The sequence below is a fragment of the Sesamum indicum genome, linkage group LG10 (assembly GCF_000512975.1).
Source record: "Sesamum indicum cultivar Zhongzhi No. 13 linkage group LG10, S_indicum_v1.0, whole genome shotgun sequence".
Lineage (NCBI taxonomy): Eukaryota > Viridiplantae > Streptophyta > Magnoliopsida > Lamiales > Pedaliaceae > Sesamum > Sesamum indicum.
The window spans coordinates 8,948,073-8,975,232 of NC_026154.1; the positions used below are offsets into that span (position 1 = coordinate 8,948,073).

Here is a 27,160-nt window from a genome sequence, read left to right on the forward strand (position 1 = left end):
TTTATTACACAAAAATAAACTTCGAAATATAAGAGGTAATTCTTTAAATTATAAAAAATTTAAATACATAATTACATCAGGTCTTGCAAGAGGGCAGTGTAATTATCCGTGACTATTTTATAGTTGGTTATATTGTAATAAAACCCCTCTAACAGGGGTACAGGCTACAGAACGCCAGAGAGCACCCCCCCCCCCCCCCCCCTTCTCTCTCCCCCAACCAACCAAACCTTAGCACCACTGTTATGCTCACGTTAACTATCTTCTGCTGCTCAAAATTCGGTTTGACGTCCTGACAAAATTCACTTTCAGCATCTACATCTCTCTGGATGCCCAACGCAGTTGCCTAATCCATCCTCCCGCTTCCGCTCATTCTCGACGTTACAACTCTTGATTCATTTGCTTCCCATTTCAACGCTCACAAGCCCATTAGCAGAAAGAAGAAGTGCATGGCTGCTGCTGCGGCTGCTTCTCTTTGCCTGCGGGCCAATGGAAACCGGGTTCGTTTCCGAATTGAGCCTTCTGCTACCCATTCAAAGAGGCATCGCATGCTCGTGGTTCGTTCTGATTTGGACTCAAATGTCTCTGACATGAGTGTTAATGGTAAGAGTTCTTGAATAAACTTCCCAATTATGTGTACAATGACTGGGAAGAGGCGGGGACTTGTTGGTTTACTTTTGTTTGTTTGATCGACTCTCTTTCGTTTTCCCTCCTTTTAGTCACCTTGGTGCTTTGGCTTTTGTTGTAAATTTTGGCGATTGAATCAATTCTCAAGGTGCTACTTGTTATTTTCCAGTTTTTGTTGATGACTTTACATCATGATTTCGTTTTTCATCTCTAAACTGAAAACCAACCCCTCATCTTTTTTGCTACTATTGTTTTTCTCTGTTATTATTATTATTATTTCTGAAAAGAATTTGTTTCTCGCAATAAATTTGGAGCTTCACCTTGCAGCTGCAAAAGGTTTATTTCCACCAGAACCTGAACGTTATCGGGGCCCCAAGCTCAAAGTGGCCATTATTGGAGCTGGGCTTGCTGGCATGTCAACTGCAGTTGAGCTTTTGGATCAAGGCCATGAGGTTTAGATTCAAATGCCACCTACCTCCTACCCCTACTCCACCCCAATAAAAGCAAGTAAAGAAAACCGTAATCAGTTTGACACCCCTGGCTCCTCATTTGTGAAATAGATTTAGATAAAGTCCTTTATATTCCTTAGTAGGATGCTAATTTTGGTTTTTTCTTGTTTGTTCTGTTCGAATTATGACATGGATCACTTGGATATTTGCAGGTAGATATATATGAATCAAGGTCTTTCATTGGGGGAAAAGTGGGTTCTTTTGTAGACAAACAGGGTAATCACATAGAGATGGGACTGCATGTTTTCTTTGGTTGCTATAACAATCTTTTTCGCTTGATGAAAAAGGTAAAGTTATTTTGATATTAATTTTCTGGATGTCTATGTCAAAATGTTATTTCATATTTCCTCATAGCTTACAAGTCTTTATGATTCACCTTTCATTTTCTCCATGTGCTTTTTCTTCCTTCAATTAAAACAAAAAGCTTATTGAGTTTTATATAGTTGTAGAAACGAGTCTATAAATAGGCCATCACGTTTATACGGAATAAGAAGACATGAAATAGAAACTTTTCTCTTATTCTCTCAATTATAGTTTCTACTGTTTCAATTCATCACCATCATTTTTATTCCATAAAATACATTATCAGCACCAGAGTTTATACTCTTAAGGTTAATAAAGCCATCTAATCATCAAAAAGTTTCTGTAGTGCGATTTAACATCTCAGGTAAATTTTGAAGTCGTTGATTGTAGAAATATTCTAATGTATGAAAATATATAGTGAAATCGTTCTTTGGTTATGAGTTTCATTTTTTCCATCATTTCCTTTCCTACAGTTACTTTTGTATTCGGTATTTGATCTCAGCATTAGGATCATGATTATATGAGTGTGTTAATTTGATTTATTGGGCATAATGTCCAAGGTGCTTGGTTGAAGATTAATTTTATGAAAAGAGAGAAAATGGTATATAATAAAGGTCAACTAACTTTATTATATATTTTAAGCAAACATTGTTATTGTGTCGCCAATTACACACTTTGGTTATACTTACTCACGTCATATGACACAATGAAAAAAATTATGGTTCAACCAAAATATATCAAGGTTAGATTTGTCTAATAAAGACAGGGTTTGTTACATGGTTCCCCTTGCCACTACTGGAAATTACAAATTCCCCCTTGAACGGGGGCCATCCAAAGGGTTTATTATGGATACATAAAAAATTGTGGAGTTTATCTGCCAAAGTCACTTCATATTTCCTCATAAGTTATATATCTTTTGTGATTGATCCTAATGTTGATGCAATAAAAATCCATTTCTTCCATGTGATCATCTTCCTACAACTAAACCAGATGCAAGTTTTGAGTTACATGTAGCTGTAGACATGAACCAACAAATAGGCCATTTTATTTTTATTGGAATAAGAAGAAATGAAATGGAAAAGACTTTCGCCCATTATCTCAATTCTAGTTTCTCCATTTCAATTGTTTGCCATCTTATTATACTTATTTTATAGTAAAAGTTAACTTATTCCTCCTCACTGTAACAAAGATGAGTGCTCAATTTGTAGGACAAATATGCTATACTGTGCGCTAATGTCCTTCCAATAAACTAGCTAGTCATATGTTAATTCATCATGCTCACACATGTGGAATAAGTGATTTAAAAGCTGTAACCTGCCTTCTTGTATCCATTTGAGTTTTATTCCCTCTTCACCATGCTAGAAGGAAGATCACGTGAAGGAGACATTGCTTTTGGTTGGGTTATGCACAAGATTCAAGAAATGGAACAGTGTTTTTGTAATGTGTTAAGAAAGCAATAGACAAAAACACAAATGTGTATGCCAGTAGCATATTGCTGCTAAATCTACTATAGACCCTCTTCTTCAAAAGGGAAATCATTGTATGCGGCTATTTTTTGCTTTAGTAAGACATTGTATGCTCTCTACCATACCACGTCCATGCTTGATCTTCAAGGTGTTGCATGGATATGCCGCCAACATTTCCTTCAAATATTTGATGGTGACACATAATATTCATTAAAATAGGATACATCTTCTATTCCCTTAAGAATTGTCACTGAACTCCATGCTGGCAGAGGTTGTTCATTTAATTCCTCATGAAACTTAAAATGATGTGTTTTTCATTGCTAAATGTTGTAGGAGTCATAAGTACAATGTTGTTTTATTTTTGTTTCGTACGAAGATCTTTAAAATATTTACTCTGGACGGTTTGGTATGGATGCGCCTAATGGACCGTGGTTTAGTGGTTGCTCCGAACAAAATGCTGCTGTGTGTAATTTCTGCTGGTGATGCCCAGATTAAATAAGTTCTGCTGGCATCAATAATCAGCATAGCCGAGTTTTATTTCAGTGATTGCTTATGCGGATTGATGAGTTAATATTTTACTGGAAATGGTCCTTATTAATTTTCCTGTCTGTTTGGTGCAGGTCGGCGCTGATAAAAATCTGCTTGTGAAGGACCATACTCACACTTTTGTCAATAAAGGGGGTGAAATTGGCGGTATGATTAATACCTAATACAACAGTTACCTATGTATTTTTGTGAAGTAAATGATCCATTGGCATGTAGCTTTGAACGAACATGTAATCATGTCAAACCATTTGCATGCCTAATCGAAGTACATATCTACTTGTAGAACTTGACTTTCGTTTTCCGGTTGGAGCACCTTTACATGGAATTCAAGCATTTTTGACAACAAATCAGCTTGAGGTACTCAATATTCTATGCATGTTTGTACACTATTACGATTTGGTATTCCCACTGTTTTCCTGGTAAACATTTTCATTTAAGAAATTCTACTTCTAATTTGTCTTATCTGGTGCGACGTAGATAGAGTATTTGGGTTCTTTTCCCTTTTGTGTAGGGTCTTATTCTTGTGATAGAGAACTTCCCTTCCCTTTGGTTTCTGTGAGCCTTCTAAAGTTAAATCTTTTGGTATGTTTTAAGTAAAAAACTTTCAAGAACTTTTTCATGTATTCATGTCTGTGAGTGTTTTTCCTTCTTCTCAAAATTTTCTTAGATGTTTTTCATGATGCCAATATACCATATAAGTTTAGGCCCCCAAATTGTAAGTTGATGAGGCGTAGAGGCAATTTAATTTGTGATGGGGAGAGTACAAGTTGCTTCCAGTTATACATCTCCAACCATCAGTGATATTGGAAACACAATTGAAGTGTGTTCCACCTACCCTAATGCTTAATTCACCTCAGCTGCTTTGGACATTAAATTTGATGGATGCCTTTTTCTGGAATCATGTTCGTCATAGTTGCTCTTAGCCTGTAGACATGAATATTATTACCTACTACATAATTACCCCTTCTGCCTCCTACTAGTTTCAAAAACCAGTGATTTCCTTGTTTATTACGACTAAGTAATAAGTTTTACTTGGCAATTTCTGCCAAATATTGTTCCATTGCAAGCGAACATCCCATTCAATTTATTAGGAAAAACAACATGTAGTTAGATCCATTTCTCGAATATTCAATTCCCAATCCAAGTTTTAAATAACATCACAATCACCTAACAAAAGCCAATCGAATCTAATTTAGAAATGCAAATATACTAATTTGATAAGCTATTGTTCTTTGATCAATTCAAGTTGAGACATTTAATTTTACATTTCTCTCTTCATCACATGTTGAGTCTTCTAGTTTCCCCGAAGGTTGAGGGGGATGTTTATTTTTTGGTACACATATTAGCTCCATAGCTTGACAATACATAAAACCAAGTGCATTTAACATAATTTTCAATCAAATAAGTTCACTCGTAGCATTTAACATAATTTTCAAATCAAATAAGTTCACTCGTAGTCATAGTGCTAGCCATTGCTCTATACTTAGACTTGGCACTTCATCCTATTACTTCTTGCTTTGTCTTGTGTTTTCATGACGTTGTAAAAGACCCCTCCATGTTAAAAAAGATATAACTTAAAGACCCTTATGTTAACCCTAAACTGTGCATAGCTACCGCACCTTTAAAAAAATCACCTATGCACTTCCTTTATTATTTAACATGACCTTTATACCCTTATTTGTTTGCATTATCAACAGCTTTTAAATCTTCAAACTCATTAGAATTCTAGGAGTTCTATGTGCTAATAGACTATTTAACCCTTGGTTTATAATAAATAGTTTTTTAATTATTACAAAATAGTATATTATTTCTTATAAGCGTATTAGCGGTATTAAGCATATTACATGTGTTAGAATTGGTCCAAACCCATTTTTTCCCTTTTCTTTCATTTTTCCCTTCTCCTTTTTGTTTCTTCTTCCTTACAAAAAAGTGGGCTTTTTCTATTTCTTATAAAAAACAATTCTAATATTTAAGACGCTCGAATGTTTTTGTGGTATACATAAATGTGTAACACATGGACATATAATATATGTATGGGGCGATGGATTATGCTGGAGAGGGGGTAAGGAATTATTTGGTGAGTCTTGTTCAATTCTTGATTATTCTACCTATGATCTTAATACTAATTCTTGATATTCTTATTCTTTTTGGGAAAGGAGTTAGACTTGTACTGGCAAATACTCTATGCATCTCTTTGTTTCATATGATTCTTTTATCTCCTTCCTCTGAGCCCTTACGTCATTGTTGTCTTCAGTTTTATCCCATTGCTCTGGGTTTAAGCTCAGTGTTCCTAAGTGGAAAGAAGCCATGGTTGATGAATGAGAGCCTTGATGGAAAAATGAGATGCTGGAACTTGTTACTCTTCTGTTAGGAATGAAACAACTGGGGTAGTAGGATGCAAATACATTTTGCAATTAAACATAAGGCTGATGGAGGATGCGATAAGTTTGAGGCCCATTTGGGGTTAAAATGATTCATCTAGATCTGTGGTGTTGATTACCAAGGGACATTTGCTTTAGCTGCAAAATGAACACTATTAAAATTATTTCTTTTGTGTAGGTAAATCTTGGTTGTGATTTGCGGCAATTTAACATAAAAAATGCTCTGGATTATGGGTTTACATGGAATTCCTCCAAGATCTAAATAGTGATTAACTGAAGGTAAACTTTTTTGTGTGAAGAAGACATTACACGGCATGAAGCCATCAAGTAGAGTATGGTTTTTGATAGGTTTAGTAGCCATGATCACCCCCCACCCCCAATTTTGCGAAATTGTGTACAGACTCCTGTTAGAGTTGTTAAAACAGAAAAACTACCAGAAAAGACTTTTTTGTCCCGCCTGAAAATGGACAAAGAATATAAGAAGTAGCAAAAGAAACATATAAATTTAAAATTTGCCCCCCTTCTTCTTTTGTTCATCTTTCTTCTCTCTTTTATATATTTCTTCTCCCCTTTATGTATATATCTCTCTCTTTTATATTACATGTTCTCTCACATTTGTCTTGGATCTTCGATCTGATGTCTCTCATTTTTCTTCTCATATACATATATAAACATACACATCCATAGAAGTAGACACACACATACCTCACAACACAGAGATATATGTATATACACTCATTTACGCACACACACACACACATGTACGATCTCACCCATTTATGTGAGGGCACCACTTTCTCTCTCCTCTGTCTCACACACACACGCACATATATATATATATATATATAGATTTGTATACATATACACCCACACATACCTATTTACATACTCCCAAACACATATGTGCACGGACACACCTGTTTACAGACACACATAATCATTGCATACGCATATCCCTTAATTTACACACACTCACACACATGTAATAAGTAGGAAAAATTTCCCACACCTTTTAGTTTATTTTGTTGATTAATCATATGTATCAAAAGCAAATTATTTATTATGGTACATTAGCTTAATGATGACAGTTGCAGCTTAAATTATATTATAAAAAGTGAAAAAGAAAGAGAAATTAGTAAAAATGAAAAAAAAACAAAAAGTAAAATTTCGTTAGGTAAAATAACAAGCACAATGATAGTATGTCCGCTTATATGTGCAAGGTAGAAGTGCATTTTGTTCAATCAGAATTGGTCAAAATGGTAGTCCAAAATCCAAAGCGGAATGTTAGATATTCACTGTTTTTGATACTTCCGTTGGGGGGGGGGGTGGTTGTTACTGCATACATCACTGATAGGGTGTTTGCATGTAGTTTTCCAACGACGAGGCCAGTTATAATATGATAAAGCCACAGGGATTCAGTAGGTAATTACCTTTGTCATGCATGCTGATGATATGTGATTACAAGGGATCATGCACAAGAAATGGTAGATTGAAGAAATATCTAGCTTAGGTATATCAAGGATTTGGGTAAATTGCAATATTTCTTTGGATTGAAGTTGCTTTAATGAGTAAATTTTTATTTGTCAACACTATATTTTAGACCTTGAAGAAACTGAAATGTTAGGTTGCAACATATATTGGTTTCTCTATAAAGACATCTCATGAAACACCAAAGACATTCTTCACATCCATTTGATACATAAGTCAATCCTGATGAGCAATTGAGGGCAATTATTCCTGGGAAGAGTTAGGAAGAGTGACTGTGAAAAAGGTCATTCAGCCCCTAAGTTTAGGTTAACCTTTTCTGACCAATGTGGCTTATCAATCCATTGGTGGTGCCATCAGCGTGATATTTAATGGTGAACACCGAGCACTGAGTAAGATCTATACTAGAAGGAGTTGATATGAGCTTCCAAGCTCCCTCTACGAGGGTCAGAATCTGCTTTGATTCACCTCCGGGAAGGGATTTTTCTTCGTAAAATCCTGCTTGATTGAGCTAAATCGAGAGAGCTGCCGAAGGCACGAACGACAGACTCCAGTTGTTAGAGCAGTGACTGACTTCCTAGTTGGAAGGCAGGAACGGTTAAGCATAGGGGGTGGCTCCTTTCCTGACTCCTAGCCAGTTTCCCGTTAGCCCAAAAGCGTTAGGGGAACTGGCATAGCTGAAAGGAAGGAGGGTCAGGGGCACAAATCTCATCTATGGCCAGCTTCCACTTAGAATACTATAGAGTCTCATTGTAAGACTTGGAAATAGTTTGGGAAAACAGAATAATAACTGTTTTTCCTGGCTCCAACTAGAAAGGAAGCATACAATGTTTTCCCAACTCACATGACTCACACTCAAATAATAGAAGTTGCTTCAACTTGGAGAAGGATGCTCAAGGTGACTGTGTTTACTGAAATGAGGAGACAAATTGGAAAGACACTGGGATCTACAGGTGTAGTAATTGTGTCATAATAATCAAGGCCATAGTTTTTAAAGGCGCATGGCGCAAAAGTGTCGGAGCGATGATGCATGGCGCAGAGCTCGCCTTTTTAAAGAATGGCACATATTTGCATTAATAAATTATATGTTCATATATTAATATCTTTTAACATCAGTATTACTTAAACAATTAAATATAAACACTAGAAATAATATTAGTCATTGTACCATAAAAAAATATGTAGAACAACTAGTTAGGGATAGTTATGGATTTTATGTTCCTTTTTTGTTTTTCTTTTCTATTTTTCAGCTGCATTTTCTATTACTTTCTTTAAAAGAAGTAAGTTTTTTTATTTTTCTTTTACAATTTTCTATTACTTTTTTTAAAAAAATAAATTTTTTTGTTTTGTTCCAATTTTTCTACTACTTTCTTTAAAGAAAAATAAGTAAAATGATTGGGCTTGAGCAAGGCTGGAAAAATATATATTCCTATTCATTTTGTTTTCTAATTTTTCTTTCTCTTTTCCCCCTTTTCACCTTTCAAACAGAAATGTCGATGATCACGTTCATAATCATCACCATTTTAGATTTAGTAAGCTGACTATTTGACAATATAAAGTAAAGAGAACTCATTAAAGAGTAAGAGATCTAGTGGAATAAACAGCACCGTAACCAAACGCCGAAAAGTAATGAGTTGTTATCAATGCAGATAGGTCACAAGGAATTAGAGAAAAAGAAAAGAAACTAAGATTTAGTACAGCGATATAAGTGGTGGCGCCAGAATCTGATATCCAAAACTTAGAGAAGAAGTAGCAAAGAGACCTGGAGATGGAGAAACACTTGGGATAGCTGAGTTGGCAGTAGAATTGTGCAGAAGCTTTTGATGGCTGAATTAGAAATCAGGTTGCATTTAGAAGCCAAAAAAGCATGTCGGGGCAAGATCTAATGCTGAAGCTGAATTTAGAGCAATGAGGGGGATGGCGGAGATCCCAAAGATTTGTATGCAACTTTCCTTGATTCTTTCTCAATTATGGACTGTGTTAATATTCTCATACTTATAGCTGATTCTTTGTTGTTCCCATATTACTGGGGTAGGTTTTTATAATTTTTAGGAGAGATTCTAATTGACTATGACTGATTTACGTCTTTGAAAAGCTCCCTTTGTACTATCTTATAACAAGAACACAGAGTTCAGTCTACTAGAAGCATTATACGTGTACTCAATAATGTTTCTGAAAACTAAAACAGAGTTAACCTTAATTCTAACCATACTAATTGAATACAATGGATAATTAGTCGTAAAATAATAAACTTTTACAAAGATAACACATTGTTATTTCAAGACATCAGTTGTTAATTCATCACAATGAATATTCAGATAATAAAGTTACATGAAACTGGGGCTTAGTGTATCTTATCCTAGTCCATACGAGATAATGGAAGAGGGCTGGACTTTTAAGCAGGGACACTATGTGAAGCGCCTGATGTTTGAAGTGCTTTTTCATGACCTTGGAAAATAAACATATTGTAAACACTTGCTTGAGGCAATAGTTCGACGGCCCAACTGTTGTATTCATGAACAAAACTTTGACGAAAATATTTCCTATATTAAATGAGTGTGATTGTACTTTCGCCCTTCTCTAATTACCTCCGGTAAAGTAGTTTTATTTGATTCCCATTGGACATGATGGCTTCCTGGTTGTTACTTCTTCTACTGCCTGATTTCATTGCCTCTTTGCTTGTTATTGTTTATCTTCCATTTTCCCTTTTAAGTTTACATTGTGATACGATATCTTGTGCTCAAATTGAATGTGCAGGACCTTTTATTACTATTTCATAATTAAATAATGGTAGTTTGTTCTCTTTATCACGTAAAATACAAGAGCAAGTTATTGTTGTCATACAAGTTGAAGAAGTCTGTCTACATCTTTAATAAATGAGATTTTCTAAATGTGTTCCTCCCTCTGATTTGCAGCCTTTTGATAAAGCAAGAAATGCTGTGGCTCTCGCCCTTAGTCCAGTTGTAAGAGCTCTTGTGGATCCAGATGGAGCAATGAGAGACATCCGAGATTTGGATAATGTTTGTCTTCTCTCTCATAGGCTATGTTCTTTTCTTTTCATTAAGTGCTTGAGCCAAATTGCACAAGACAGGATTAAAGTGCATTAGTGTGCAGTAAAGTCCTATCGACAGAGAGATCTTGGATATGCTTTATGTGCATCAAAATATGGAAATGAGAAACAGTGAATGCTGCATGCCATAATTCTCTACTGGTCACTACATCTGTCTAAAACCTCAATCCTTATATTTTCTCTTGTTTGGTTTATCTTTCTTCCTGCCCCTCCTCCTCCACCACCTTCTGTTATTACCTTCCATTTGAACCTATTGTTTCTACAGTAGACTGATTACAAGAGCCTTTCTCTTCAACCAGGTCTACTGGTCTTCTTGAAGCTTTCTACTACCTCAGCAACTGACTGATTGTCTGAGATGTTGATTCCAAGACATAGGGTTATTAGATTAATATTTGAAAGTGGTTGGAGGTCCTTGACCTTTCCACTTCTTCATTCTTGGATCATGCATAGGCATTGGAACAACTCATTGTTGACAAATTACGTGACATTTTGAAATTGAATAAGCTGGTGCTATAAATTTTCATGCTAAAATTTCTATATGTTACTAATCACTTAGCTGAGTATTTAAAACAGATAAGCTTCTCTGAATGGTTCATGTCCAAGGGGGGAACTCGCAAGAGCATCCGGAGAATGTGGGATCCTGTTGCTTATGCCCTGGGATTCATTGACTGTGATAATATTAGTGCACGCTGTATGCTCACTATATTCGCACTTTTTGCCACTAAAACTGAGGCTTCCCTACTTCGCATGCTTAAAGGTTCTCCAGATGTTTACTTGAGTGGTCCCATCAGAAAGTATATCATGGACAAGGGAGGCAGGTGAACTAAATATGTATTGATATGAAATCATTGTTTCCTTCTGGTTTGGTCTGTCAGTTATATAAATCCTACTCACATGTGTCTACTAGCGCAGGTTCCATTTAAGGTGGGGATGCAGAGAAATTCATTATGATAGATCTGCTGATGGGGATATATATGTAACAGGGCTTGCCATGTCCAAGGTACCTGATCTTGTTCAGATCATTCTTTTTTTCCTTGTCCAAAATGATCTTTAGTGATTTTGGTGGCAAACTTCAGCTCATTGGATTCCAGAACTTTAGATGTGTTTGTAAATTCATGTGGACGCAGTAAATGGTTCTAAAGGCACAAACTTGTCACCCTAATTGCTATTGAATTTACCTGTCCTTGATATGTGTCGTTCATTGTATATTTAGCATGACTACTCAGCAACTATAGGTGACATTTGTCTTTAAGTATGTTAATTGAATTATAGATAATTACATATCATCAAAATTGTCTCCATCAGTAGCACTTCCTTTGTAAAGATTAAACAGCAAAAGAACGAATCTGTCTCTGATTCTTAATTATGTTTGGGAAGTGAAAATGCGAATAGATATATTATTACATCATGTATACATTTTTGGATTTCCAGGTTATATATATATATATTAGTATTTATATGGTGAAACTATGAAATATCTTGATATTCTTCTTTCAGTACTGTAATGAAACTGATTAGAATGGAAACACTTCTTTTAGTTCATTTGCAAGACTAGAAGCATGTCGTAGTTTTATGGTTATGCCCTAAGGTTGATCTCTATAAATCATAATGAAATATTGGTGTGAGTATTACATAGTGCTTGGCCAACCATGAGGACTGATGAATATTACTTCTTTATTCAGGCTACTGAAAAGAAAACCATAAAAGCTGATGCCTATGTAGCAGGTTTGTAGTTCAACCTTGCCTATGTATCTTGTACTCTCCAGTGTGTCAGACCCAAGTTTCTAGAAAATTGTAATATGATTGCAGCATGTGATGTCCCTGGAATTAAAAGATTACTTCCTCAAGATTGGAGGGAGTCGCAATTCTTTGACAATATCTACAAGCTGGTTGGAGTACCTGTTGTCACAGTTCAGCTGCGATATAATGGCTGGGTTACAGAGTTAAGGGAGTTGGAACGTGCACGGTGAGCACCAAGATTTACAGTTGTAGTTTCTCTGCATTTGTAGCTTATAGACATACTTTTTCCTTCAAACTCTGATATGGTCAGGCAATCAAGGCAAGCCATGGGTCTGGATAATCTACTTTATACCCCAGATGCAGATTTCTCTTGCTTTGCAGACCTTGCTCTCACATCCCCAGAGGATTATTACCTGCAGGGCCAAGGCTCATTGCTTCAGTAAGCAAATGCTTCTATGTTTGTCTATGTTCCTGTGATGATGGTTTTCTGCTCGGTCTTATTATGTGGTGGTTATTTACAGATGTGTGCTTACACCTGGGGACCCTTACATGCCTCTACCAAATGATGAAATTATAAGGAGAGTCTCAGAGCAGGTGGGTGTTGTGCAATCCCTAAGGTCTTTTTACAAACTTTGCCTGCCTCATAGTCGAATCTCAACAGCTGTGAGGAATAATTCTATTGAAAAATAAAATATTGATTTAGTTTGAAAAAGGTTTTTTTTCTTTGTTTCCCTTTTCCCCCTATTTTTTTTTTGGGGCGGGGGGGGAGGGTGGGGGGCGCGGCGTGGTCCTTTCTTCACTGCTCTGTACCATGTGCGATGAGAGAAAACTCTATATTGATATTATTGATACTATTTCAATTATCTCTAAAGTATTTTGTAATATATTTCTCGTAATAGTCCTATTACTTAAATTTTGATTTTATTAGAAGTTTATTTGTTATATTGCTTTGTAATATATTTTTTGTAATAGTCTTTTTACTTAAATTTTGATTGTTTTTTTATTTTACTTTCTAACTTCTAACTTCTAACTTCATACAGAAATTTAAATTTTATAACTGATTGTATGATGTTTATTTTGCATCCCTAGCTATATATGGGATGATCAATGAATTTTATAATTATTCTATTTCACTTTCCAGCTTTCAATTTTTCATTCTTTTTAGTCTTCTCCCATCCTATTATTATGGGGTATTTTTCCACTCTAGTAAATAAATAAAATCCAGATATAAATATGTAGTGATAATTAATAAGAGTAAATATTGTAATGTAAAAACAATAATTAATAAGAGTAAATTTTGTAATGTGAGAAATAATTAATATAGATTTAGTAAGCATATGGTTTTACATAATCACCCTAGGAATATGATAAGATTAATTTAGGAAAATCGAAAAAGAAAGAAACCTTTAGGAGAATTCGTACTTTTATAGATATATAGATATAGATATATTAATTGCATATAGCTCTTACAGTTTATTTTCTTTTCCAAGAAAGCTAATGAGCTTGTTATGTGGTTAACTCAATGAGCTTGTTATGCATAATATGTGCAAGTGAAAATTTAGAAGGTGAAAAGAAATGGACCAAATTGATGTTTACATCTAAATATAGTGCTACCGACAGGAATTTGGATTTAAAATATAACTCGATATACTATTAGAAGTAACTTTAATAATCTAAGACACTTTATTGTATTCTTAGGAAAAACATTAGACCATTGGTTAATTGAACAGTAGACAAGGTGTAATGGGAATATGACAAAACATAGGGAAGGTGCCTATAATTTGAAGAAATATCAAGGTAGATTTTTGTCATTTATAGTAAGAAAAATCATTTTGTTAGAAATTGTTAAATAAGAAGAAAAGAAGGGCTTGAATATTATTGAAAAACTAGTCCCAAATATAGTGTTAGGACTAGCATAGAAATACAAATATGTTAAGGATATGATTGTTCTATCTACTAAAATGTCAACCACAAATGAGGAAAAATATGTAGATCTCCTAACAATCTTCTAACACTTCCCCTGAAGGTGGAGCATATATGTCAACCATGCTCAGCTTGCTAAAACTGAAACTGGATAGTTGAACACCTCTACTATTTGATGAAGAATTAAATGGAGTACGAATTCTTTCACTCATTACTCTTCGTGGATGAAATGACAATCAACTTCAATATATTTTGTCCTTCATGAAATACTGGATTGCTCGCAATATGAATAGCTATATAATTGTCACAGCACATAGATAACGGTTCATTGTACAAGAACCCCAATTCTCCCCATACATTTTTCAACCACATCATCTCACTAGCATAGCCTGTATTCAGCTTTTGCACTGGACCGAGCAACAACGGTTTGCGATTTGCTACGCCAAGTAACTAGGTTTCCCCAAACATAGGTGCAATATCCAGATGTGGATCTTAAAGAGCCAACATAATTAGCATCTAAATAGCTCTCGTCTTTATATGACCATGCTTCTTGAAAAGTAGACTACGGGAGCAGCTTTGACATATTTTAGTGGGGAGACATATTAGTTTCCGGTTTATCCAAAAATTAATTAACTAACTATGCCCATAGCAAACAAGATGTCAGGTCTTGTTGCATTCAAATATATTAACTTCCCAACCAGCTGCTATACTTGGCCTTGTCTTCAAATACGTAGTATTGTTGTCCCAAAGTTCAAAGTTGAACTCCGTATGAGTATCAACAGGTTTAGTGTCAAGTACACCACTTTCTTGGAGTAAATCAAGAGCACACTTTCTTTGGGATAGACAGACACCATTTTTGCTATGTTGGTTATGTTGTGAGGCTCAGGAGCAAAGGCGACTGCCAGGATACAGGAATTGAGGGGTGGGGAGTAGGTTTGAAAGTATTTTGCACGAGATATTTATGACGAATGTGGAAAAAGTGGTATAATGAGAATGAATTTCATATGCTGATAGGTTCGGGAACTAACTTTCTGAAGGTTAATAGCTTGGTAATCTGCTCATTTCGTCTACTTTTTGTTCTATCATTTGGTGGACTTCATTTTTCATCACTTATTTATGCTAGAATAAAATTATCTGTAAGTTAACTTTCATTGACACTATGGTTAAGTCCTATAACTCGACACCTGAAAAAAGTTATATTTGGTATGGATCTCTTTGGTATCAGGTTTTAGTTCTATTTCCATCATCTCAAGGTCTAGAAGTCACATGGTCATCCGTCGTCAAAATTGGACAGTCTTTATATCGTGAGGGACCTGGTAAAGATCCATTCAGACCCGACCAGAAGACACCAGTGAAGAACTTCTTCCTTGCTGGCTCATACACAAAACAGGTTGCCCTGCCTTTCCTTATACAGTTGATTCTATTTAATAGGATACCCGAAATAAAAATATCCAGATTCGGTTTGGTCCAAGTAAAAGTTTTTTACTATGGTGATAGTACAAATCGAATTGACCTTTTAGAAATGTGTAAAGGATTTTAATTAGAACGTTGTTTACTGTATTAGAGTGTTATATATATAATAAAATTAAAATACGAAAAGTTGGAACCCATCATTCTTCTCTCTGATAATAGTCGTTGCAGATCATTAGTTTTATCCTCGTTCTTTGATGGTAACAAACAGCCTTTACATCATTGAACCTTTTTCCTAACAGCTCGCTTAACATTATTTGATGGAACATGAAATCTGCTGATAGCCCATGATGGCAGCCTTGAAAATGAACTATATGCACTTACAATCTTATTTTGTCATTGGTTTTCTTTTTGTTACTGGATGTTCTATTTTTACAGGACTACATAGACAGCATGGAAGGAGCAACTCTGTCTGGTCGACAAGCGTCTGCTTACATATGTGATGCAGGAGAAGAGTTGGTGGCGTTACAAAAGGCTCTCGCTGCGGTTGAACTGAAAGACGCAACTACATCTGACGAGTTGAGCCTTGTCTGATTTAAACAATTCTCAAGAAATTCAGCTCCCAATTACCTGTAAAGTCAGCTGAATACAGTAAGTACCATGCAGTTGCGAACAGAGCATCAAAAGAATTATTCTAATATCATATGAGTTAAGAGAGCTAAGATGTAAAAAATGCACAGGAGATAATGCTGACATTTTGGACCCCCAAGCATCTCTACAAGATCTATGATGTGAATTATTTGTGTATTTATCCGAGCACAGGGCTTGCTTAGAGATGCATAATAGGTTGATCAAGCTGTAATTTCGTATCTGATAGGTGCTCTATGCATTTGATTTGTTGAAAACTGTTTACACCCTCTGCAAATTGGTCCAAGATTCACTTGATTCATTCTTTGCTGGTAATTTGTTGATCTTCCATTTTCTTGATTTCCATTGAAGCTTTAACTTGTATGTTTGTGTTTTCATTTTCAGTTTTGAACAAGTTTTTGTGAAAATCAGAGGAATCAAAACTGGCAATAGATGAGGACATTTCTCTGTGCATTCTGGAGAACATTTTTTGTGAAAAATATCTAGTAGAAATTAATTGAATCTCACGAGCTTAAGAGAACTCATAGAGCTCTTTAAATAATAGTACAGATACAAGACTGAAGAAGAAAACCAACTCCCTAAACTAATTTGCTAGCTAACAATACACGTCAGCCTCTAGCTGGAAAAACAAAAAATCTAACTACTAACAAAAAACATGAAAGCAGAAGATGCGACAATAACAGAGCTCCTCTGCTGCAACTAGTGGTGAAGTAACCCATCTTTCAACATCCCCCCTCAAGCTGGAGTTGGGGGAAGGCAACCAAGCCCAGCTTGGACAAAGCAAAAACAAAGGCTGGAATAGGAAGTAGCTTTATGAACAAATCCGCAAGCTGTAGCTTGCCACAAATGTGTGAAGGAAGAATAAAGCCCTCTTTATACTTTTCGTGGACTAAGGGGCAATCGATTTCTGAATTCAATAAGAATGAAATCTACTGCAACTCACATACAGTAGCCCCCAGGCTTCTGTATTTTGCCTCAGCATGGACCGTGCGATAGTGGGTTGCTTCTTAGTTTTTCAGGAAATTAAGGCATTACTCCCAAGAAAATGCAATATCCAGTCAGTGATCTCCATGAATCCATGCAGCTCGCATAGTCAGCATCATAGTATGTTGTGAGCTCGAATGAATTAGATGATGGAAAAAGAAGACCTTTCTCTTAAGTAACGCATCAGATGAAGTGCAACATCCATATGAACTTGACAAGGGCAAAGAACAAACTGAGTAGTTGTGATGTCAGGACGAGTGAAACTCATTATAACAGCCTGCCCACTAGGCGCCGATATGGTTCACGATCAGCTAACACAAAAGTGGCGGTGGAACTAAGCTTGAGCCTCAAAGAAAGAGGAGTAATAGGCATAGAGAGGACAAGAGGCCTGTGTCTTGTACAATGCCATGTATAAATAACTGAGGTGCCAGCTTCAGACCTTGCTATCTCCAAGTCAAGAAAATACTTGGCATGCTCAAGGTATTAATGGTGAATTCTGAATCCAGATACTTCTTGATAGCAACAATCTGAGATTCAGATGCACAATGAGTTGCAAATCGTCCACATATACTAACAAAGCAAGTAAACTATCTGAAGTGTGCTTGATGAACAAACGATAATCATGTAGGGACTGACATAATCCATAAAAAAACAACTTAGAAATCGATTCTTGATTCTACTGTCTGGAGGCCTGTTTGAGGCTATACAGTAACCTTCTCAGTTTATACACCTTACCAGGCTGAATAAAGGAACCATCTGTAGGGGTCATATATATATCTTCGTCTAGATACCCATGCAGAAAAGCATTATTGATATCCACCTGGTGAATTGGCCACTTATATGCAGAAGCTACAACAAAAAATGTTGTGACAGTCACAACCTTTGCCATTGGGGAACATCTGTAAAGGTAATCAACCCTTTAATTTGGTTGAATCCTTTGGCAACCAACCTAGCCTTGTATCTATCCACACTCCCATCAGCCCTTAGTTTCACTTTGTACACGCATTTACTGCCTATAACTTTCTTACCCTTGGGCAAGTCCATAACCTCCCATATTTCATTCTTTGCTCTTCTAGCTCCTGCTACATTGCTTGCTCCCATTCCATACACCCTTTTACCTGCAAGTAACTCCAAGGTTCTTGGATAGTAGATAAAGCAGCAATAAAACCTATATGTGGGGATGTAAGACTGGAAGGCTCAATGACATGTTCAAAGGAGGAATTACAATGGAAATCATTCAGCCAATTAGGTGGTTTGGTGTGTCTTTGAGATATCCTGGGACATGTAGGATTAGAATCATGAGCAGTAGCTGAAGAAGATGGAGGAATAGGTTCAATTGTTTCTGGAGAAGGAGTAGAAATCTCGAGGGAGGGGGGGAATTCAGGAGCATCAACAGGAAGGATAGGAAGAGGAAGAGGACATGACTCTAAAGTAGATGACAAAGACTGATATGGGAATGTATCTTCATGAAACACGACATCCCTAGAGATGATGACTCTTTTGTTGTAAATATCATAGAGCTTAAAGGCCTTTTCACCCTGAACATAACCAATGAAGATGCATTTGAAAGCTCTTTGATCGAATTTTGATTTATGTGGGCTGCAAAAAACAAGCATCCAAAGGTTTTGATATTGGCATAAGATTGATGTGTGTTATATAATAGCTCAAAAGGGGATTTCCAGCCCAAAGTTGCTGAGGGTAGTTTATTGATAATATGTGCGGATGTAAGAATAGATTCACCCCAAAAATGTCTAGGTAAATAGGATTCAAACATCAAGGCTCTAGCTACTTGGAGTAGATCTCTATGTTTTTTTTCAATAACACCATTTTGTTGGGGTGTATAAATGAAACTTTTCTGATGTATAATGTCATGTTTTTTGTAATAGTTGTTAGCAAGGTTGGCTTAGGAATTCGGACCCACTGTCAGTACGAATAGCTTTGACCATGAAACTGAGTAAGAATTTTGGCAAGGAAATTGGACAGAATTTGTACTGTTTGAGACTTATGACGCATGAGAAATGTCCATGCAACTCTTGAAAAATCATCAACAATTGTCAAGGCATAATGACATCCGGATAATGAGGATTGTTTATAGGGACCCCATATGTCTATATGAATCAAATCAAAAGATTTATGTGTGGAAGAATCACTAAGAGGAAATGAAGCTCTAGATTGCTTTGCTAGAGGACAGATTGAACAAGTGTGGATTTTGCTTATGTTGTCGGATCTCAATGCTAGTATATAGCTAAGGACAAGAGGAGTAGTGTGGCCCAATCTCTTGTTCCACAAGGAGTATAATTTTGAATCAGAAATAGAACAAGATGTCTCAACATTATTGCTTTGCAACTGATGACAGTGATCAGAAAAAAATGAGTCACTATCAAAAGGTAAGACTTTCTTACCTGCTTGCCTACTGCCAAGGTTCTTTTAGCTTCAGCTCCTGCATTATGCATGAAGCGGTAAGAAACAAGAAACTCACGTGCAAGGACTTGCACAATTGGTCAACTAAAAGGAGGTTATGTTTAAAGGAATGAATGAATAAAACAGTCAGTGTTATATTGGGAGAGAGTTTAACGTCACCACATTGTGTGGCCTGTGTTACTCTGTTATCAGGACGAGAAATGATTAGAGGATGATTTAAAGGAGTAAGAGAATGAAAGAACCTTTCATCACCATACATGTGGCTTGTAGCTCCAGTGTCTACAATCCAAAAACTGGAGTTATTTTTGCTTGGAACAGAACCTTGTAGCACCATACGTGCCATCTCATCAATCTGCACAAAATGTACTTGCACTGGATCTTGTGGCGCCTTGTTCTGCACCATCCTCAATGCCTCCATTAGATCATTAATTAGATCATTACCTGCCACATGTGGTTTGTCCAAAGGTTTGAACTGTTCTGTATCAACAACATGATGTGCTCTTCCAACATTTCCATTCTTCTTCTTCTTGGAGGTCTTTATACCATTCTGGAAAACCATGTAATCTGAAGCAGTTCTCTTTATTGTGTCCCGATCTTGATCCGCCTCGATCACGTTTGACCTTGATCAATGATCTCGACCTCCCACGTCACCGATTTGGATCTGTTATCCGGAAACAAAACACAAAGCTAGTCGGGATCGTCCTGACGACGATACTCCGATGCTTAAGTCAGATGCTGAGATCGAAGGTAAAATTTGGCGATCTAAAATATAAGTGTAGAGAAATAGTGTGCCTTCTTTCAGTGGAGACTTGGAGTATTTATAGACAATGGAGGATGGGACCCACTTGCGGGACAGGTGTCAGCTCTATGCTCACCCATGCAGTGACTAAGCTGCTTCTTCGATGGACACCTGTCCGATGAGTATTGCGGGTCGGATCCGGGTCCCCTAGGCCCGATTTGAGACGTCATCAAGCCACAATGTGTCACATGCGATCCTGTGACCTCACTCTGCGACCTTGTTTATGTTCTTTATCCACTTCGACCTGCGATCTTCTATGCGACCAACCAGCAACACCTTATTTTAATCTCTTTTTCCTTGTGACATCCTCATCATAATCCCCCCACTTCTTCCAAATGTAATTTATTACATTGGGAGAAGTATATCTCTTCCAATTTGGGTCGAAAGAAATTCTTGCAAGGTCGCGTGTTTAATGCTATTTTATAACCGAGGGTTGAAGCCTTGCACATGTACCGTCATCCATGATCAGAAATCGAAGAGTCCTGCCACACTAACCCTAATCGTCGCATTAATGAAGCGCCACGTGTCAACAATCCATCGGTCGGCTCAATCATCGAAGCGCCACGTGCCATACATCCGCTCATCCTGGAAGGGCGCGTCTTCCCATACAGTGGTCTATATATACCCCTCCTTTTCAAAATCCGCCTGCTCCATCACTTCGCCCTCGAGGTCGTTGCCAGATTCCCAACGACCTGCCTCCTCGATCTTAACAAGGTACCATGTCTTCCATTAATCCGAGCTTTTCCTTTTCTATTTCTGCGACTTCCCCTTTGCATGAGGAACCACCAGAGGGACCCTCCGTGATTAGGTCTAGGTCCAGGTCTAGATCGAATCCTTCCAATAACTCATCTGACGATGAGACCCCTAGGCACGTTAGATTCCAACAAGCTTTAGATAACAACCTTTGGATTGGTATTGTGAGTAAAGTGAAACAATCTATTTCCCAAATAAAAGAGAAGTACTTTGTCCCACATGATTCGAAGTTTTGATCCCTCGCTCTTTTGATCGCATGCATACACCTCCTAAAGGTTTCTGTACTTTATCGATCGGCCATTTCGAGGCCGGTCTGCGATTGCCTTTAGCTCCCCCTGTAGCTCGCATACTCAAGGGGTTAAGATTAAATCCCATGCAATTATCCCCTAATTCCATTAGCCACATTGTACTTTTTGTCATAATAATGCGAGCTTTCGATCTCGACCCCAGCTTTGATAACTTTTGGTCGCTCTATTCTTTTACCACTTCCACTAGGTCGGCCAATAGGGATTTTTTCTATCTCACCTTTCGTAGACAATTTGAATATTTAGAGCCTCTTAAGTCCAACACCGGTCCTTGGAAGGATCGCTTCATCTTTGTGCGACCTGCACCTGGTCAAAAATGGCCTTTTACTCTCAAGTGGTCTGCAGAAAAACTCGAACCAGTTACCGAAGGAGAGGGTCTAGATGGGGATTTGATTAATAGTCTCGCTTCTAACCCATTTTTTTCCAAAAAAGTTGCTGACTGAAGAGGTTTTCTGTCTTGCGCGCCTATCTCGTGCTTCTGTACCCATCACCGGGTCGTTAGGTGATTCACTACCCTCTCTACTAGCTTTCTTCTTTCTCCTTTTTTGCTAACTTTTTGAGGTCGTGATTTTGCAGAGACCAAAGTTATGTTAGGTTGCTTGACTCAACGTGCTCAAGCTCGCGAAGAGCGAGCTGCTCAGGAACGAGCTCAGCAGCCCCCTACACATGATCGTGTTCCGCGTCGTCCTACTCCTCAACGACCTGATCCAGATACTTCGGCATCCCCGACAGCCGAGATGCAAAGGCCGGACACCCCAATTGACGTTGGCAGCAAGGAGATTCATCCTCAGGACCTCCCTCCTCAGCCAGTTCGAGATGCTTCCCCCAGCACTGAGATGGTTAGCTCGCAGATCGGAGGTGAAGCTATTGGTTCTAGCCGCCAACGGAAGCGCAAGCACAATTCCCCCCCCCTAGGTCTAGGCATGGGAGGTCGCATTTTAATAGGCGATCTGAGGAAGAAAACGCTACTGCCTGAGCTACTAAGGACGAAAATCTCGGTCGCTTGAAGGAGGTCGAGGAATGGGAAGTGTCTGCCCAGGCTGCTCATCGCACGGAGTCTCAAAGGTCGGCTGAACTGACTGGGACCCGACTTGCACCCAACTGGAGGGTCTCCAACCTCAACACTATCCTGAACAGCGAGGCGGGACAGGAATCTTATGAGATTTATAGGCACACCAACCTACCCCACGACCAGGCTGCACTCCTCTCCTACCCCTACCCTTGATTGGAGCAGTTTGGTGCCCACGCCTTGGCATAGTTAATCGCTTTGATCTCCGTATTTATCTCAACCTTTTCTCTTCTGATCCGATGTACCATCTCTGCAGGCCAGATCTTTCATGCGATCGCTTTCAATCAAGTGTACCGTCCTTCGCAAGCGTCGCCAAGAGGCCCAAGAAAAGTATCGCGAGCTTCGGAATGATATCCGAGCGAAAGAGAGGGAGTGGGGAGAGGAGCGTCAGCGCCTCGACGAGGTGAAAGTAGGTCTCGAGGTTGAGGTCGCTCGACTAAGGGAGATCGTGGAGTCACACGGTATTGAGGTCGCTAGGGCGCGTGAAGAGGGTCAGAGGTCGAGCTTTTCCGCTGGCCAGGAGGCTAGTCTTGTGCAAGGTCGCACAGAAGGTCGGGAGGAGTTTTTAAACTCTCCTGAGTTCGCCGCTCGAATTCGCAGTGCTCGGTTGGAAGGAGCTCGAGATTTTTTGAAGACTCCAGTCTTTGATACAGCGGTCGAGATCAAGGCGAGCGTCTACATGATGCAGGGTTTCAAAAAGTGCAAAGGCTCAAGCCAATAAGCTAGAGGCGTTCGCTGAAGGGTTCGATCAAGACAAGCTCAACCCCTTTGTGGATGAGAACTTTCAACCATACCCCGTAGAGCCAACCCCTCCGATTGAAGGAACTGAATTCGCGAGCTTAATGGAAGATGTGGAGGCCATGGATGAATGAGCTCGACCATCTGACCTTGTGACCTGCATTGCAAATATTTTGAGAATTTTTTGTATAGACCGAGGGTTAGAGAAACAATCATATTTTGACTGTTCATGCTTTTTGATCATATATTTTGTAATGACTTTTTTGAACTTTTGCCATGTTTACCGACTTTATCGATTCAATGCATGATAGTTTCCCAATTTTCAACGAACGTGTAAATTGTGCTCTTGAATGTTTGGATTAGATGCCGGTGCAGCGTTTTTCCTCAAATCATAAAGATCTTATGAACGGATGATCAAGTGATCTCTGATTTCTGTGACCTCTCCCAAGTACTTTCGCTCTTTTTAGATCAAGCGATCATTTACAGGTCCTACGATCTTTTCCAGATCGAATGATCTTTTTCAGATTCTACGATCTTTTTCAGATCGAATGATCTTTTGTAGATTCTACGATCTTTTTTAGATCCTGTGATCTTTTTTCCAGATTCTAGAATTAAACAGATAGATCAAACGCTCAACAAGATAGGTTGCAGGAAAGGAAGATGATAATATATATATGCAAATGATCTTTTTCAGATACAATGTACATGGCTGTTCACCGGCCTCGAGCTAGACCTTTCTCAGGTACAAAAGAGATCACTATTTACATGTGGATACATGACCTTTTATAGGTTCACAATTACGCATAAAATTTCTTCATGTTTTGGATGTTCCATGGTCTGGGTAGATCTCGACCCTCCATATCCTGCAGGCGGTAGGTGCCTCTTCGTTTGATCTCTGTGACTTTGTAGGGTCCTTCCCTCTGGGTCAAGCTTTCCCACGTGTTTCGATATCTCCACTTTCTTCAGAACGAGGTCTCCAACTTGGAATTGTCTGGGTTTCAATTTTTTGTTGTAACTTTTCATCATCAAACCCTTATGGTGCAGCATTCTCGCGTATGCGACCTCTCTTTTCTCCTCAATCAACTCCAAGTCCAACAAGCGCTCCTCGTGATTGGTTGCAGGGTCATACATAGTCACTCGATGTGATTCCTCGCCTATCTCTGCAGGAATAAGAGCTTCAGTACCAAATACAAGCCAAAAAGGAGTTTCACCTGTTGAGGATCTAGGAGTAGTTCGGTATGCTCACAAAACCCCAGGTAATTCATCCAACCATGATCCTTTGGAACTTAATCTTGTTTTCAAATGCTGAAGGATGGTCCTGTTAACGACCTCGACCTGTCCATTCGACTGCGGGTGTCCTACTGCGGTAACGTTTTGCTGAATTTTTAGTTCTTTACACCAATTTGTGATTTTCTTCCCTTGGAATTGAGTGCCATTATCTGATATTAAGATTCTAGGGACCCCAAATCGGCATATGATGTTCTTCCATATGAATTCAATCATGTTCCCCTCTGTCACTTTAGCTACAGCCTCCGCTTCTACCTATTTGGAGAAATACTCCACAGCTACCACAATAAATTTTTTCTGAGATCGTGCGGTGGGGAAAGGCCCTAAGATGTCTATCCCCCATTGATCGAAGGGACAGGCGATCTTAACTGGTTCCATTTGGGTCGTGGGTGCATGAATTTGCGCTGCGAATTTTTGGCAAGCTTCGCATTTTTTGACTAACTCTTTCGTATCTTTCACCAGGGTTGGCCAGAAAAACCCTTGCCTAATAACTTTTTGTGCTAACGACCTTCCCCCAAAGTGATTACCACAACTCCCTTCATGAATCTCTCTCATCACGTATTTAGCTTTCTCCGTATCAAGACATTTCAACAATGGTCCTTCTATGGTCCTTTTGTCTAACTGTTCATCAACCAATGTAAAACGAGCTGCTCTTGCTTTCAATCTTCGTGCAACAATGGGGTCAGCAGGTAAAATTCCTTCTTTCAGGTATCGAACGATCTCATCCTTCCATGACGGCTTTTCGTTTACCACATTAACGTCAACACTTTCAGCGATCGCGGATGTTTCTTTGATCATCATAGTTATCTTGCGATCTCTGATCCCCGAGAGAGTAGCCCTAAACTTCGATAGTGAATCGGCTCTGTCATTTTCATGTCGCGGAATTTGATGCACTTGGCATTTATTAAACTTAGATATTATGGATTTCGCTTTGGTATGATATAGTATCATGCTTTCCTCCTTGGTCTCATAAATACCCTCTATCTGCAAAGCAACAAGCTGCGAATCTGTGAACACTTCTAAATCTTTTGCACCCGCTTCTAGTGATAACTCCAACCCCATAATAAGAGCTTCATATTCGGCTTCGTTGTTAGTGACTGGGAAAGATAGTCGAGCGGCGACCTCGATCTCTATGTTTCTTGGATCTTGTATCAATATCCCAATTCTCCATTTCCTGCATTAGAGGATCCGTCCACATACAACATCCATTTTTCTAGCTCGGGCTCAGTCTCAGGCTCGCCGACGAGCTCGACCATGAAATCTGCTAATACTTGTCCTTTCAATGACGTCCGAGCTTGGTATTCAATATCAAATTCCCCAGTTCTACTACCCACTTCACAAGCCTACCCGAGGCCTCTGGTCGCGCCAACACATTAGCGTTTAAGAGAACTATGCGATGACCTTGGAAGTAAGGTCGCAGTTAGCGGGCCGTCACAATAAGTGCAAGTGCTAGCTTCTCAATCTGTGCATACCTTTTCTCCGCCCCTTGCAACACCTTGCTCACATAGTATATCGGACTCTGCACCCCACCTTCTTCTCTAACCAAGGCTAAACTAACTGCATTCTCAGAAACGACCAGGTACACATATAACACCTCATTTCCCTTTGGATTTGCAAGCAGCGGTGGTGAGCGCAAGTACGTTTTTAAGTCTTGAAATGCTTGCTCACACTCGTCAGTCCACTCAAAATTCTTGATTTTTCTCAACACTTTAAGCAAAGGTAGATTTTGATATGATGATTTAGAGATAAAACGACTGAGGGATGCGAGCTTACCGGTAAGTTTGTGGACTTCTTTGACGATGGCTGGCGACTTTAGCTTTAGTATTGCCTCTATCTTCTCGGGGTTCATCTCAATTCCACGTTCACTGACTAGGTACCCCAGAAATTTTCCCCCTGTCACTCCGAAAGTACATTTCATCGGATTTAGTTTCATTCTGTACTTCCTGAGCATCGCAAAAGTTTGTTCAAGGTAAACTATATGATCATGCGACCTCGAGCTCTTTACCAGTATATCATCAACATAAACCTCCATGGTTCTCCCTATCTGATCTTCAAACATCCTATTCACTAACCGTTGGTATGTGGCCCCTGCATTCTTCAGCCCAAAGGGCATCACCTTGTAGCAATATATTCCTCTTTCAGTCACAAAGGAAGTCTTGCTCTGATCCTCTTCTGCCATGAAAATCTGATGGTAGCCCTGGTAAGCATCCATCATGGAGAATAGTTCATATCCTGCCGTCGAATCCACCAATGCATCAATTCGAGGAAGCGGGTATGGGTCTTTCGGGCATGCCTTGTTCAAATCCGTGAAGTCGATACAAACTCTCCACTTCCCTCCGGGTTTCTGAACTACAACAATATTGGATAACCACTCGGTATATTGAACTTCAGAAATATACCCTGCATTTAACAGCCTTTCCACTTCTTCCTTAATAACTTGGTTTTTCTCTATGCTAAAATTTCTCTTTTTCTGTTGTACAGGTCGCATGGTAGGGTCCACATTTAGCCGATGCATGATCACTTCAGGTGCCACACCCACAAAGTCAGACGAACTCCACGCAAAGACATCAGCATTTTTCCTTAGCAGTGATACCATCATTGTTTCCAACTGCTCGCCTAAATGCAATCCTATTCTGGTAGTTTTAGAAGGATCTCCTTGGATCACCTCTACAATTTTATGGGCCTCAGCTGGCTGAATT

General features: G+C 38.5%; 1 protein-coding gene across 2 annotated transcripts; it reads left to right on the forward strand.

Moving 5' to 3' along the window:
* On the forward strand, nt 206–16,435 carry LOC105172259 (zeta-carotene desaturase, chloroplastic/chromoplastic-like). 2 transcript variants are annotated; one of them, XR_002287933.1, is made up of 15 exons: nt 206–600; nt 952–1,076; nt 1,286–1,420; nt 3,523–3,595; nt 3,732–3,805; nt 10,230–10,334; nt 10,958–11,202; nt 11,297–11,384; nt 12,067–12,109; nt 12,194–12,350; nt 12,435–12,563; nt 12,646–12,718; nt 15,273–15,437; nt 15,896–16,108; nt 16,198–16,435. XR_002287933.1 is itself a non-coding variant. In XM_011093633.2 (14 exons), the coding sequence occupies exons 1-14, from the start codon at nt 447–449 to the stop codon at nt 16,049–16,051; spliced, it is 1,722 nt and encodes a 573-aa protein (XP_011091935.1). In that variant the 5' UTR covers nt 206–446; the 3' UTR covers nt 16,052–16,420. The 2 variants fall into 2 exon arrangements, 1 of the variants encoding a protein (XP_011091935.1); XM_011093633.2 differs by having other exon boundaries at nt 15,896–16,420.